Source organism: Clytia hemisphaerica, unplaced genomic scaffold, assembly GCF_902728285.1.
Source record: "Clytia hemisphaerica strain Z4C2 unplaced genomic scaffold, Clytia hemisphaerica genome assembly, whole genome shotgun sequence".
In the NCBI taxonomy this organism is placed as follows: Eukaryota; Metazoa; Cnidaria; class Hydrozoa; order Leptothecata; family Clytiidae; genus Clytia; species Clytia hemisphaerica.
The window spans coordinates 70,420-87,234 of NW_027103657.1; the positions used below are offsets into that span (position 1 = coordinate 70,420).

Here is a 16,815-nt window from a genome sequence, read left to right on the forward strand (position 1 = left end):
ATTTCTCATGGTTGCAAGGCATGAACAGTGAAAATGGTCTCTGGATCTTCGCATTAACTGTTAACTCACATTAACCACATGAATTTTATTAGCTTGGATATGCAGACAGTATAAACTATTTTACCGTCTAGTTCTTTAAAGATCATTTTTCTTGTTTACGGTCTGGTCCAACTAACATGCCTGCAGGGATATTCCTCCCTGCATATGTGAGTGCACCTAATTCGTTGAAAAGCGCCCACTCACTAAGCAGAATATTCGGGGGATTTTTTTATATTTTTCTATGGGCGCGCATAATTATGGAAAAGCTGACCTTGTGAAAAAGATGAACAAATGAAAATGAAAAACACAGGTTCATTCTAAACAAAATGGAAAGGAGCCTTTTTAAAATGTTGGCCTGATGTGGCTGATGTTTTGATGTAGTTTTAAAGTAGTTTTGAAAGTTTTTTGAGTTTGCAAAAGAGGTTATATGGTAAGTTAATTATGTGTGTCTGCCTGGGTTTTGATAGTCTGTCAACAAGGGTTCACTCACAGGCAGTATCAAACAAACTGTACCCGACATTTTTAGTTACACCAGATAAGATTTTTTTTTCTGAAATTTTGAGTCTAGATACACAGGCTAGAATTTTATTGGAAAGTTGAACCTGCGCCTGTGTAGGCCCGGTTGGTAGGAGACCATTCAATAAATTTCAAGCGTCTAACCAATGAGAAGTACCGCGGTGATTTTGAAATTTTTTTTCCTGTCTTCACTTTGATCCATGTCAACGGGGTCTTGTATTTGCTGTTTTGCACGCTCGTTTTCAACACGTTACTTTTCGCTGGGCCTTCACGCCCAACGGGCTTCTTGTCTTATATTATTATCCCTCATTACGTTCATGTCAAGCAATGTTCTTCATGATCAGGTTTCTTTCACTGCACATGTATATTACAAATTCATTTTTAATATCAAATTTTTCGTGCCAGAGCCCTTCTCGCTAGTAAAATAAATCATCCTGAAATCGCCTTTATATAACATTCATCCCTGGGAATGACATGAATATTAATTCCTAAAAGATATACCTACTTTTTGGAGGCCTGCATCTTGTTTGGGTGAGACCACCATTAATAAAGATCTTTGTGGTGTCATTGGTTTAATCTTATCAATTTGTTGTGGTAAATCTAAGCGTTATGTAACGGCAATGAGAGCGATATCAGTTTGTCTGATTCTTTTAATGATGACCTAGCAAACTTTAGACTGGAGCCGTTTATAATGCGTGTAATACAGTGTATATATAGGTGTTATATGATAGTACGAGTTACTTATCTTTGAAATAAGTCTTTGAATTCTTCTTTTTGCGGAATTTAATAATTTTGCGAAAAGGGACCGAATTCGCATTAATGTATTTAAAAAATCCGCATTAACTTATCAAAAAAAAAACATGTATTATTTATCTCTATTTCATCTTAGGATCATTTAAACATTATGGTAGTTTCGCTGGTAGCATCAACAACTCAAGCCATTCACATCACTCACACCATTCACATAGCCATGTTGAAGACTCCAACCTTCATTGTCATACGAAAGACAAGACGCGACTATCGGACGTCAGAGTCGCACAACGTAAATTGACGATCGCGTCTATCGTTTGTTTATTGTTCATGATTGCCGAGTTTGTCGGTAAGTGGGAATCTCGATGTCTGATTGTTAGAATTTTAGCCTCCGATAAAATGGTTTGCGTACATGTTTGCTAGGCCTGTAACTTTAGAGCGCCATAAATTCAATCTTAAATCACATCTGTCCTGAGATAGAGATATAAGATATAGTTAGGGATAAGAAAGCTGACCTCGTCTTGTCTTTGGTAGCCTTTTGGTCGATTCTAACTACTCACCCTTCAATCTTTATTTCTCTCTAAAAGATATATCAATGAGAAGAAAAAGATGTCTGGATCTAAAATAACTTGATAATCTGGCACTCATTGTTCTCTATGAGCCTTGTTACAGTTGTTGAGTTGAGTTTACCTTTCTTTTTGGTGCGTGGTGTCGTCCTCGTTTTCCCATCCTGACTGATGATTCATGATATTCATGACGTAATCTTTTATACGGAAGCACCCGAGATAACTCGGAACTAGTGGCAAAATTGGCCACTAGTCTTTTGTTATTTTGCCACTAGTTCCGGGTTATCTCGGGTGCTTCCGTATAAAAGATTACGTCATGAATATCATGAATTTATCTTTCTCATCATTCCAGGTGGTTATTTATCGAACAGTTTGGCCATCATGACAGATGCAGCTCATTTATTGTCGGATTTTGGTGGCTTTATGATCAGTTTGTTTGCATTGTGGTTGGGAACACGAAAACCCTCCAAAAAGTTATCTTTCGGCTGGCATAGAGCGGGTATGTATGATGTTTTTTATAAGAAACAAGGGTTGAAATTTAGCTAAAACGTAAGATTGATGTTAAAGATGTTTATATTATAAGAAAAGGAGATGGACTAAGCAGAATTAACAAGAGAACTTCTCATAATTTTTCTATGCGGTGCAGGACTGTTGAAAGTGCAAATGGTAGAACATGCGTTAGTTGATCTTTTAATAGCAAACAAACAACCCTTTAGACATACAGTTGTTTGTTCTTTTGGCTGTAGTAGATGCAATCGGTATCATCATAGTAATTTGTCAAACATTTTTTATCTGCTTCTCCACTTCCCATGATTGTAGTAGATGGCTTTATTGGTCAGCCTAAGCTGAGCATTCAAATAGGTAAAATTTTCTTCTACTTCCACCATAAGACGGCAAAAAAAAAATCCGATTTTCCGATCTCACTTTGATTTCTAAACTTTCTTCCGATCGGGTTAACTTTTTGGGTACTTTTAGCGTACGTTGTTTTTACAGATCATAATGTGCTCACTTTGATTTCTCAACTTTCTTCCGATCGGGTTAACTTTTTGGGTACTTTAAGCGTACGTTGTTTCAAGATGGCGGCTCAAGCGATAGTCAGATGTGATAAAAGTCAGTGTTGTACCAAAGTATTTCCAGTATAAATCTGTTGCAAGCTTCAATTTCTGTCATTTATTTTTTAACTCGGCAAATCAAACACATGATTTTCATCAAGGGGACTCTTTTTCTATATCTTTTGAAGCTTTAAAGCCGTTTGCTCAAGTTTTTGTTTATGTTGAATTTTCTGATACTTTTTATTGCTGCTTTTTATTAGTTTTTGCAATAAAAACATATTTTTCTTGTTTGCCTCTAGGTGGTATTGATGGTGTTATAATGTTATTGGAATTTGATAAAGTTTACAAAAGTACAGCTACTGTCTAAATTTGATAAAGACTGGGGATGCAATTGTGCTTTTTTGGACTAAAAGGCGAATCGCAAAAAATTGTTTGGTTCCCGTCATTTCTACTTTAAAAAGTGGGGGTCGTTCGGTCATTCGGTTGAAAATATTTTTCTTTTAAGAAGCAGCTACATCTTGTTGAAAGGGAATCCGTCGTGTGGACTGATCTGAATTAAGAAATTGAGAAACCGTGGATAAACTGGTTTTCGGTTTACTCTCCATTAGAATGTGGCTCGCTACTTCGATTTGAAAACTTGTAAACACAGAGCGTGCAGAGGTCGACAGTGGAAATCCAGCAAAGCAGCCGAAAAGCTTTCCGACTCTCCAACTCTACCTGCTGACCGTAAATCAGGGTCGGTCAGATGACGGAAACCAAATGATGACATCACATCTCCTATTATTGGACTTGCAAAATTATGACAAATGGTCTTTGGAATTTCATCAATTATATTAATATTAATATATACAGTTCTTGTTGAAATTGATCAAACTATTTTTCATGCAGTTACGGACGCAGATTGTGTTTTTCTAACCTTTCCTAACTTTGGCGCACGTTTTGACCGAATAATGGAATGGAATGAATGACGATAACAGTTTATACATATCTCTTATCAGACTTGCAGAAAGCGGACTGCAGAAAGTTATGAAAAATGGTTTCTAGAATTTAATGAATTATATCGCCAAGTTACACAACAACAGATCCATCTGGTCTTCATTTAACATTGTTTTAAAGTTTAAAAAACACTGCCAGTGCTTGGCACAGAAGAGAGGACTACTTCGCTGCCTTGTTGAATTTATTTATTATGGTCGTGTGTTTATTCCGCTAAGGCGGTAAGGCGATCGCCCAAATTCATAGACCAATCAAAAGGGAGTTTAAAGCAAAACGGGGGAAAAATGAGCTTACCCGCATAGTTATGAATTTTAAGTTTTGCTTTCGATTATCATTTGCGACTAAACTACAAAATTTATTTACGCAGACTGGATGCAAATTATGTTTTTGACCTTGCCAAATTTTGGCTTTGACTGAATAGCAGTCAGTTTTTACGTACCTCATTGCCCTTGCAGACAACTGATAAATGGTTTCTGTAATTTGACCAAGTCTACCAAAATACAGTTCCTGTTGAAATGTTATAAATATGAACTACGTTTTGTAAAGTTTTTGATGCAAATTGTGTTTTTCTGGAGTTTGCGCTTTGTGACTTAAAGTTTGTAGCTTGTTAGTTTAAAGTGAAATTAGAGTTTTATCAAGTAAAACAAAAAGTACAGTTTCTGACGTTTTGGCAATTTTCTTATTTATTTCTAGTATAACACTTTGGTCAGATATGGATATTGTCTACATCGAACAGAAAAAATGTATCATAACTGACTGGAATGAAATTAACAAAAAGTTTAATTACACTATGTTTCTCTTTTATTTTATAGTAATGAACTATAGCTTAATTGTTTGATGTCATAAAAACAGTGCTACAATGCTAAAGAGAAGTATACTTTGAATTTCTCGTGGGGGGGGGGGGAGGTGTGAAGGAGCTCTCAGGCTTGTTATCAAATGTTTCACATTTTGTACATTACAGTATTCAACATTTTTAGTCTACTCTGTTTCAGTACATCTCTTACATCTGTTAACCCACTTATTAAAGCTATCTAGCTAAGCTCTATTGGCTGACCTTCCAGCCTCGGCTGGTTTATTTTCTTGTTATTATCAGTTACATCAAAATGCCTCGAAAATGTCAATATGAAAATTGCGTAATCAGAGAACGTATGTCTCGCTCATTATAAAAAGGTCGAGACAAACTTTCAATAATTGGATTGTAACATCGAGTTAAGTCTCTTTTGTTAAGTCACCAGGGGGTAAATAAAACAGACCTTGATACATTTATCGTTAGTTTCAACTTGACGATTCGTTTAAAACTCAGCCTCCTAAATATTTGGGGTAGGTAAAATATGTACAAAAAAATTCATACTTCTCCAACCCGGCAAATCTTTAAAAAAGAAGCGAACAATAAAATATAATTACCCTTTCCAAATAAACCTCTTCGGTGGCGAGCGTAGTCTACTCTGACGTAATTGTAAAATTTATGTGATGGGAGTTTGACATAGTAATATAATGTTGTTTGGGGAATTATGAAGTTCTCTGGAATTTCGATTGCATTTATTCAGGTTGATTTTTTATGACTTCTAATGGTACTTTTTCTAACGAGTTTGATTACTCTGTTCTCACACTTATGTCTTTTTTTTTCGCGTCCTTTTCCGTGATTACTTTTATTTATATTTTCAAAGACAGGTAAGAAGGCATATTGATGTAACTGATTATCGCGTTCTAACTTGAAATAAACCAGCCGAGGCTGGAAGGTCAGCCAATAGAGCTTAGCTAGATAGCTTTAATAAGTGGGTTAACAGATGTAAGAGATGTACTGAAACAGAGTAGACTAAAAATGTTGAATACACGCTTTTTTTTTATAAGAATAGTGTACTTTGGTTGAGGGTAAGCATTATTCTTATTTTTCTATTGTTCTAAACAATAGGCCTATTGTTTTAAACCCGAAATCTCACCCTGATATTCTTATAGAAGTTATTCTTATAAAAGAAAAAGCGTGTAATGTAAAAAATGTGAAACATTTGATAACAAGCCTGAGAGCTCCTTCACACCTCCCCCCCCCACGAGAAACTCAAAGTATACTTCTCTTTAGCATTGTAGCACTGTTTTTATGACATCAAACAATTAAAAAGCTATAGTTCATTACTATAAAATAAAAGAGAAACATAGTGTAATTAAACTTTTTGTTAATTTCATTCCAGTCAGTTATGATACATTTTTTCTGTTCGATGTAGACAATATCCATATCTGACCAAAGTGTTATACTAGAAATAAATAAGAAAATTGCCAAAACGTCAGAAACTGTACTTTTTGTTTTACTTGATAAAACTCCAATTTCACTTTAAACTAACAAGCTACAAACTTTAAGTCACAAAGCGCAAACTCCAGAAAAACACAATTTGCATCAAAAACTTTACAAAACGTAGTTCATATTTATAACATTTCAACAGGAACTGTATTTTGGTAGACTTGGTCAAATTACAGAAACCATTTATCAGTTGTCTGCAAGGGCAATGAGGTACGTAAAAACTGACTGCTATTCAGTCAAAGCCAAAATTTGGCAAGGTCAGAAAAACATAATTTGCATCCAGTCTGCGTAAATAAATTTTGTAGTTTAGTCACAAATGATAATCGAAAGCAAAACTTAAAATTCATAACTATGCGGGGAAGCTCATTTTTCCCCCGTTTTGCTTTAAACTCCCTTTTGATTGGTCTATGAATTTGGGCGATCGCCTTACCGCCTTAGCGGAATAAACACACGACCATAATAAATAAATTCAACAAGGCAGCGAAGTAGCAATTAATTTCAACTGGGAGTCCTCTCTTCTGTGCCAAGCACTGGCAGTGTTTTTTAAACTTTAAAACAATGTTAAATGGAGACCAGATGGATCTGTTGTTGTGTAACTTGGCGATATAATTCATTAAATTCTAGAAACCATTTTTCATAACTTTCTGCAGTCCGCTTTCTGCAAGTCTGATAAGAGATATGTATAAACTGTTATCGCTATTCATTCCATTCCATTATTCGGTCAAAACGTGCGCCAAAGTTAGAAAAGGTTAGAAAAACACAATCTGCGTCCGGAACTGCATGAAAAATAGTTTGATCAATTTCAACAAGAACTGTATATATTAATATTAATATAATTGATCAAATTCCAAAGACCATTTGTCATAATTTTGCAAGTCCAATAAAAGGAGATGTGATGTCATCATTTGGTTCCCGTCATCTGACCGACCGTGATTTACGGTCAGCAGGTAGAGTTGGAGAGTCGGAAAGCTTTTCCGCTGCTTTGCTGGATTTCCACTGTCATCCTCTGCACGCTCTGTGTTTACAAGTTTTCAAATCGAAGTAGCGAGCCACATGCTAATGGAGAGTAAACCGAAAACCAGTTTATCCACGGTTTCTCAATTTCTTAATTCGGATCAGTCCACACGACGGATTCCCTTTCAACAAGATGTAGCTGCTTCTTAAAAGAAAAATATCTTCAACCGAATGACCGAACGACCCCCACTTTTTAAAGTAGAAATGACGGGAACCAAACAATTTTTTGCGATTCGCCTTTTAGTCCAAAAAAGCACAATTGCATCCAGTCTTTATCAAATTTAGACAGTAGCTGTACTTTTGTAAACTTTATCAAATTCCAATAACATTATAACACCATCAATCCCACCTAGAGGCAAACAAGAAAAATATGTTTTTATTGCAAAACTAATAAAAAGCAGCAATAAAAAGTATCAGAAAATTCAACATAAACAAAAACTTGAGCAAACGGCTTTAAAGCTTCAAAAGATATAGAAAAAGAGTCCCCTTGATGAAAATCATGTGTTTGATTTGCCGAGTTAAAAAATAAATGACAGAAATTGAAGCTTGCAACAGGTTTATACGGGAAATACTTTGGTACAACACTGACTTTTATCACATCTGACTATCGCTTGAGCCGCCATCTTGAAACACCACATTATGATCTGTTAAAACAACGTACGCTAAAAGTACCCAAAAAGTTAACCCGATCGGAAGAAAGTTGAGAAATCAAAGTGAGCACATTATGATCTGTAAAAACAACGTACGCTAAAAGTACCCAAAAAGTTAACCCGATCGGAAGAAAGTTTAGAAATCAAAGTGAGATCGGAAAATCGGATTTTTTTTTTGCCGTCTTATGATGATGATGGAAGAAATGAATTTTACGGATTTGAATGCTCAGCTTAGGCTGACCAAAAAGGAGGAATTCCTACTTCGCAAGGAGTAGGACCCATTCCCCAGTGGGGAGGGCTCATATCATCATCATTTTAATACTGTACACATTACACCTTTATTGTTACTTGTCATTTACTAGTTACTTTTTGCATATTTTACCGAAGACTTGTATAAAACTTCATTATATTGAATTTTGTTTGGTCTTCATTGAAAACTCCTTTCTTCTTCTCTCATACAAACAGAGGTGATGGGAGCCTTACTCTCAGTCTTGATCATTTGGGTATTGACTGGTATACTTGTCTACGAAGCTATAATGAGAGCGAAGGATCAAAACTTCGAAATCAACCCAATCATCATGTTGATCACTTCAGGAGTTGGCGTTTGTGTCAACATCATGTAAGTAAATATTTTTAATGTTTATCGGCCCCGGCAAAGTTGAACCCACTCCCCTCACTCAGGCTGTGTAAAACAAAGTGGCATAAAAAACGGAAACCCTGTCTTACAGCCTCACTGGAACTTCTTATCACTGTGCGAATGAAAATTTTATCGAAATTTATCTCATGTTTGGTTAAGTTATATAACTTTCGCCATTATGGAATCAAACGTTTGATAAACATTCGAACATTTGCTTCCATAATGGTGGAAATTATGTTACTTCGCCAAACATGATAAACCTCTATATACCTAAGTGGCATTAAAAAAAACAGGTTTATTAAGATGTAAAATGGAATTTTATAATTTATAAGATTTGAATTTATTGAAAGGTTCAATATCCACTTATCTTTATAAAACTGTAGGTTGTTTCCTTTTTATGGTAACATATTTTTAGAAGGAGCTTTTAAGTCTTAATCTCTCTCTTTTTCCTGGTTAGAATGGGTGTCACGTTACATGGATCCGGACACGGACACTCACACGGTCTTGGTGGAGGACATTCTCACGGAAACTCTCATTCGCATTCACATTCCTCACCACATACGGATAATGTGGAAAACGGAACTCCAGCATCGGCCGGATCATCGACCAGTTCTGGTGAAAACGAAGAATTGATCAAACGATCGAAATCGAAATTAAAGAAAGATTTGAACGTCAGAGCAGCTTTTATACACGTGTTAGGGGACCTGGTACAGAGTGTCGGTGTCTTCCTAGCAGCGCTTGTTATTTATTTTAAGGTAAGACTCGTTTTACTTTATCGGCCAAAACTTAGTCGGCCCTAAGTGACTAAATTTTGGCTTGGTGACTAATATTAGGGCCGACCAAAAATTTGGGCCAAATTAGCAGCAATATTTTTTGCGATATTCACTTTTTTTGCTTGGAAGAGCTTAAAGCACGACATCTAGCCCTTTGGGCTTTACAGAAGTCTGTGGTCCTTGCCTCTGGTAAATATAATATTGTAAAAACTTCTCACTGAGGGTTTTTCTCCTTTCTTTTCTTCTTTTAGCCAACATGGAAGATAGCAGATCCAATTTGCACTTTCCTGTTCTCAATATTAGTCTTGTTCACTACGTTAACTATTCTCAAAGATATCGTTGTTGTTCTCATGGAAGGTAAGAACATTCTCAATTTTTGACATTACCGTCATTTCTATCGTCCGTGAGAGGGTTAGTAAACGCGGGGAAATATACTATATATGCTCATAATTTACAGCCATCACGCATTGGTTAACGAGAAAAAATAAGCTGCAGTAAAGTTTTTGAACAAACTGTAACACTTCTGCCACTGCTTACTCCGCCTTGGGCTAAACTCCATTTTCTAATTTATCCCGCCTCCTAAATTATTCCCTTTTTGTGACCTTGTGTAGACGAAAGGATCATCTACCATTTCTCGAATTTAGTGCTGTTGAATTATTTTAAAAAGCCTGGTTATATTTATACTCTATATATTAGTGCGGGTATTTTCACCTACATGCTTTTTTTAATAAGCAAGTGTCTACCCCATATCAGGCTTGCATCATGGAGCATTATATTGTTCTTAAACAATAGAGCCATTTTTAGGACCAAAAACTGAGCCTGCATATGCTTATAACCGTTATGCTTATAGAAAAAAAAACATGTGTTACCAATGTTTCTCTAATATTTTTGAAAATTATCAAATTAAGAAAAATGATAAGATTGGGAAACAACGATTATTAAAGGTTTTGTTTTTAAATAAGAGTGGTATCGTTTGCTTACTCATCAATTTAATTCACAAGCTTTTGACATTGGATTGACACGGATGTGGAGCAAGATTGGTTAGAAAGAGGAAAAGAAAAACATTTTTTGCCTATATCAGCATAATGTAACAATAGGCAGACACTGTCCTGATATGAAATATGTATCTGATATAAAACGGGAACACCTATGTAAATATAAAACCTTTAAGTAAAATTTTTTGTGATTCTAAACTGTCAGTTTTCTAATAGCGTGATGCACTTAATCTAAATTCTCAGGTACGCCAAAAGGATTAGATTTTAAAGAAGTAATGGAAGATTTGGAGAACATTCGTGCTGTAAGGATGGTCCATAATCTACATATCTGGTCGTTGACCATGGGAACTGCTGCTCTATCCGTTCATTTAGCTATCGGTAAGAAGGAAACTTATATCCATCAATTCTAAAGCTTGATTGAACCTTTGTGTAATAACAGTTCCTCCGTCTCACAGAAGATAAAGCCATTTCCGTCTCAAATATCAGCAAAATTCTAGAAAAAATAACCCAATTGCACTGAACCAAGGGATCAGTACTAACATCTCAGACATCATGATGTTTAGTGACGTGATGGTATACCAAAAAATCTCTAGATTCCTTTTAATACCATTAAGTACTAATATATTAAAAAGGAGAAATAATTTTCTGAATCTTTCTCAATTTTTTGCATATTTTTTTTACAAAATAAATTATATTTGTTTGATTTTTCATTCCATTTAGCTCCTTTATTTTATTTCCACTGGCTAAAAAGTTCCCATGCGAACCTGTCTCAATGGGACAGTGGTACTTTGTTTTAAGTTCTAAACTACAATTATTTTTCATTTTTTTCTAGATGATACTCGCTCGACTCATTCAGTATTGAGAGAAGCACAAGTTTTGATCGCCAAAAAATATGAAATCTATCACTCGACCATACAAGTAGAAAAATTCCATGACCAGATGGAAAATTGTTCAATGTGTGAAGAGCCTAAAGATTAAAGCTCCTTTCACATTACACAATGATGAATTTTCTTTTTCTGGAAAAAAACAATTTTTATTGTGATTGCATTCAAACCGACCAGTTTTTTTATTTAAAGAACTGGTAAAAAATGAAAATTTTTGTATATTGTTAATTTTTTTGGTTTGGTTTGTGCTCTCAAATCAATACACGTCGTATTTTACCGAACAACTGAAGCTGAGATGAGATTTCTCAAACCAGATATTGGATTTAGAGATTTAATGATGTTTGAAAATACGAAATGTTGATTCAACGACCAGTTATCATTACATGGACCTTATATGGGCGTTACATGGACGTTTCGATAGGGACTATTCAACTGCTCATTGGTCCTAAACGTTCTATTTAGGTGGTTAGAAAGACTAACCAAAATATCGCCCTGGGATCAACTAGCTAATACTTGGAATCCACGACAATGTCTGAGTTCTATTTGAAAATTTATAAAATATTTCAAACTTTTGGTGTCTTCATCACGCATATTCCCATTTCACTTTTTATACTTATCCATCATTTATCATATTCATATATATACTTGCTTCAAAAATTTCAAACATTCTATATTTCGTAGCTTTTATCATTGTTATTATTTATTTCTTACGGTAAGTTTGATTCACACCCCTGTTCCCTGGCACGTGATCTTCTTTACCATACAGGACGCAAATCATTTCTTTGTTATTGTAATTTCTCTAATTTAGTGCGACCGGAAAAATAATTATTTTGGAGGTGCCGCACTAATAATAGTTGAAAATAAAGAGGTTCGAACCGACAACTTTTTAACCGCACTAATGATTAGAGGAAAATTTACGCCTGACCGTTCTAAGTTAGAGGACGCACTAAATTAGAATAATTACGATATACCCATGAATATGAATTCGGTTCTTCCAGAAAGATGTGTCGAGTCCTGGTAAAGGATGTTTGCATGATCTCGAAATCTACCTTTTGCGTGATTTCTTTTATCAGATGTGTTGCGTTAAGCCTAGTTAAGCGCGAATCTCAGAAAAAAATAAGTAAATTTTGGGTCTACTAGCGGGAACCATGCCATCTGAACGCTATTAGCCTTTCTAACGTACCTTTTTTATGGAAGTCTTCAAGCTTTAATATTATGATAAAATATTACACCAGTTGGCCAGGATTTTATTAATAAAACTTTATAGAATAGAAAGACGTAGAATTTTATGGAAAAAATTTTTAAATTGATAATATTATAAATGTTGTATGTAGACCTTTTTTTGAAAAAAAATTGATAATTTATACTACTGAACCTGCATTTTTGAATATAAGGAAAGATCCGAACTTTGCCTGGTTACTTTTAGTCAGTAAACTCCTGTGACAGGTAGTCTGGTTGGTAAACTACACTCCGGCTCACAGACCCACTTGGACCCCTTCCCGCTGGAGAAAATATCGTCCCCGCTTGAAAATTATACTCCATCCAATTTTTGTTCCCATTGAAAAAAAACGAATAGACCAATCATCACTGAAAAATATTTACGATTGTTTCCATCCCCACTGAATTTTCAGACTTGAAAACAAAAGAATTGACATCCCCAGCCATAGAAAATATGGAAATATCAATCCCCATTGAGTTTCAGTCCGTTATTTTTATCCCCACTGGATGAAAAAAATCTACCAGGTCTGTGAGACGGGGGTGTTAAAATATAGCCTTTGTAGGCTACCAAGTACGTAAGTTTGATGTGACAAATAATAATAAATACCTTTGGACAGACAAATTCCTGTCGTTTTATACAAGGAACTAGTTTGACTCGCAAACCTCTATAGATATATCTCCTATAAGAAACTTTTTTCGCTAGAGGATGAGCAGAAGCCTAACAAGGAACTTAATACAATCAAGAAAAAAGACAAATTGTATATCCGCTCCTAGTTGGTTGAGCACTATTTGAAGCTTGCAGACTCATTTTCTGTTATCATAGACTGGAGTCGTTTATAATGCGTGTAATACAGTAGTATAGGCGTTATATGATAATACGATAATTGTTACGGGATAATATTAGTTTGTATAAACGACTGGAAGAATCCGGTGTTCCGGCCTTATAGAATCCCCGGCTAGCTACGCAGAAACTTGCGTAGCGAGAAAACAAAGGGTTTTTTCTGAAAACAAAAGAAAGCTTTTCTCGGACGGGGGTGCTTCCGTAAGAATTTGGCGCGCGAAAGGTAAGGAGAAATTAATTTTTGATCAAGCAACAACAAACTCTCAAAACAAAATGAAAGACGAAAAAAAAAAAATTTAACACACAACAACACACATTTTTTTTTCAAGAAAAGTTTTTTTTGAGCGGAGAAAAAAATTATAATTGCAATATTGACATGCCACCATAGACATGACACTTTTCTTTTGTTTGGAGTTAGTTTAAAAGAAACAAGAAAAATCTTTCGAGCGAGAAAATTGTTGTGTGTTCTGATTTCTCCTTTTATGTGTTTCGACCAATGGTGTGCGTCTCGATTGTTTTTTCTAAACCAATCAAATCGATTTACGAAATCAAAACAAACCGTTTTTTTCCGAACAAGCCCCCTAGATTTTTTTTTTCATTAACAATAGCAAACCAATATTAATATGAAGCTTTTGGCTTGCACAAAGGTTTCTAGACGACTAAAATTTGTTCCCTCCATTACTTTTTGTTTTATTTCTACTATATCTGAATTAGTCGTCTAGCTTGCTAGACTACTGTTATCAAGGAACTTAAATAAAACTTTTATCTAAGTTTCTTATTTTGCATAAGATTCCACTACCACCTTTCCACCAGAAAAAGACCATGAATCCGGGTAGTTGAAAAACGAGCTTTCGTAATTTTGTAAAAAATACAAGATTTTCGGTACCTTTAGAAAAAAAAACCTTTCCAATCTCATGTTGGTTATTTCGGGGAAAAAGTCAATGGAGTCTTAGTGCGGGTTGTGTAATCTTAGGCAAAACGACGGTAGATTAGTTCTGTTTCATTTCGCATTCCCCGAGGGTTTCATTCCAAAGCGCACTCATCCATGTTTAAAAACATGTCCCAAGAGGCTGTATATTTTTAAGTATTTTCAAATTTTCTGCTATCAATTGGAGAAGTATCATATCACTGTTACACAGTAAACACGAAGCGAAATCAGCGAAAAAGTATCTACTAGAAGAGACTCACTGAAGAAAACATACCTAAATATAGTAAGTAGTATTTCTTTGGCCTTTGTAGTCCTTCCAGCGTTCTTTTTCGGTTGTTGGTCTATCATCAATCGGCTTTGTAAATTCCAGCCCAGGGTTTCCCTTGATCACGGAAATAAAGTATATGATTGTCCCGGTAATTTCACTTTCTTTGGAAAAATCGAATCACTTATATACAATGCCTATCTTGCGATAACAGGATGTTTCATATGGACATTTAGAGAAAAAATCTATCTTGAGCTACAATCAAGGTCATAATATTTGAGAAAAGAGGGAAATCCACCGGGAAGTTTTTGAACCACAATTGATTTGTAAGTGCTCTAAAGTAGGTTGGAAGAGTAGAGTTTTAACTCTGAGTTTTAACATGAGACTTAAGACTTACGACCTTAGGATGTGAGGATCCAAAAGTTCAAAAATAGTCCAATAAGAGTCAGAATATAGCCTGGAAGTCTGCCAACCCCTCCCAAATTGAAATATTCGATTAAATTAAAAAGATAGCCAAAAATTGACTTTCTCGCCAGAACTTTAAATCTTGAAAAACGTTAAAATAACCAAAATTCTCAATATATTATGACCTTGATTGTATATCTTCAAATGCTATAGTGGAGGCCATTTTATATCAATTTGCAAAAAAAATACCAATAGGCAATCGCGAGAAATGCTCACTTTCCCTAAAAGTTATAAAAGGGAATTTCCCCAAAATCCGATTTTTACGGCCAAAAATTCTGTCTGAAAAAAACTGCTTGAGCCACTTTTTAGAGATCCTCGCCCTCTCTATCTTTATGCAAAAAATCATAAAAAGCTAAAGCAATCTCACACAAGTCCAAAAACCCTATTTTTGGGCACTTTTTGGCCCAAATTTGCCCCAAAATATTTTTTTCTCGAAAATCGGGCTTCGTCACTTTTTGGGTATTGTCGATTTGCATCACTATGCAAACAATCAGAAAAAACTTAAGGGCCAATCCCGAGACAAGCTGGAACAGACGAACGAATAAACGAACAAAGGTTAAATTAAAGGACCTCCGGGGTAGGTCCAAAATATTCGTCGGCAAAAATGTCAGCTTTGGAAATTCGTCACGACTCGGGTAAGTTATGGCATGTCTTAAAATTACCATAATTTTTAGATCGCATTAGTCGACAGAAAATGACCAAACAAATGATTGAACATGAAGGGTACTATGATGTAGTTTCTAGCCTGATGTGTAACCTAATTGTTTTTTCGCTGATTTTCGCGAAAAACCGCAAAAACTGATTATTACGTAATAGTCGATGACGTCATCAAAACTAACTAGTCATAGATTTCACTAAATGCCCCCACAGAAAGGTCATGTCATGCAGTTATAAAGCTTTTAATAAAAATAATCAGGAATAATTGATTGATTTAATTATTTATTAATTGATTGAAAAAAAATCATATTCCATTAACAAAATACTTGAAGAATTCATGCAGCTTGACAATTTAATGAAATTCAAGGAAAAGCTGGAAAAGCTTCTCAAAAACATATTTCGAAAATCATGGTATCATTATCTTACTGACTTTCACACCTCCTTGTTTGTTTGTTTTTTCTTACAACAATATATGTCATGATCATTCACTAAATAGACCTTTTCCGATAATGCTGCAGACATCTTAGATTGTAGGCAAAATATATAGCGGTGGGGTGAATAAATCAACAAGGTAACATGGCATGGACCAGGGGTTTAGGTACCCCCTAAGAAAATAGGTACCCCCTGAATTTTAGGTACCCCCAAACAACAGACGTTAGTAGGTACCCCCTGTGATTGGTACCCCCTGTGACTTGAGTATATGTCAAGAAATGAAAAAATTGTATATTTTTACAATTAAAAAGAATAATGATAGTTAGATAAAAGCAAGATAAAATATAGTTCCCAAGCCCCCAGACCTTACTGCATAAAAGTTAGATACCCCCAGAGATCATAGGTACCCCCTGAAATAAAAAAAAAATCCAGCCCCCAGCCTTTTTCAGGAAGATTTTGGTTGTAGCCCCCCCCTGAGGGCTGGGGGGGGGGGGTTCATGCCATGGGTAACCAATCAGAAATAGCTTGTTTATTTTTCATTGGCTGCTATATATTTCAACAACTCTCTATTGCTACTTTGCCTAATAAACAATAGTAAGATGATAAGATGATACTGCGTATAAAATTTATCAAAAAGTTCTGCGCCATCTGAAATAGACCAATCCTAGTTAAGGCCCGGGTTCCACTTGCGTACGCTGTGATTGCAGTCAAAAGAAAAATAAAGGAATGTCATTGTGGTCCATTCAGGCGTACAGTCGAAAAGTTGAAATGTGCCTAATTTTTTTTAAGTGCATAGTACTTTTTCATGATGCAATCTTTTCTCCAAGCTGAAAGGATTGAAGCCATT

General features: G+C 35.3%; 1 protein-coding gene across 1 annotated transcript in view; it reads left to right on the forward strand.

The window, feature by feature from the left end:
• LOC136803189 (proton-coupled zinc antiporter SLC30A2-like) overlaps positions 1–11,849 on the forward strand; it is a 34,626-nt gene extending 22,777 nt beyond the window's left edge. Inside the window, exons 3-9 of the mRNA XM_067059924.1 lie at positions 1,445–1,654; positions 2,224–2,370; positions 8,339–8,492; positions 8,968–9,265; positions 9,535–9,640; positions 10,522–10,656; positions 11,111–11,849. Of these exons, the coding sequence (XP_066916025.1) occupies positions 1,445–1,654; positions 2,224–2,370; positions 8,339–8,492; positions 8,968–9,265; positions 9,535–9,640; positions 10,522–10,656; positions 11,111–11,256 (1,196 nt within the window). The 3' untranslated portion in view covers positions 11,257–11,849. The remainder of the gene's footprint in view (positions 1–1,444; positions 1,655–2,223; positions 2,371–8,338; positions 8,493–8,967; positions 9,266–9,534; positions 9,641–10,521; positions 10,657–11,110) is intronic.
• Positions 11,850–16,815: the final 4,966 nt, after the last annotated feature.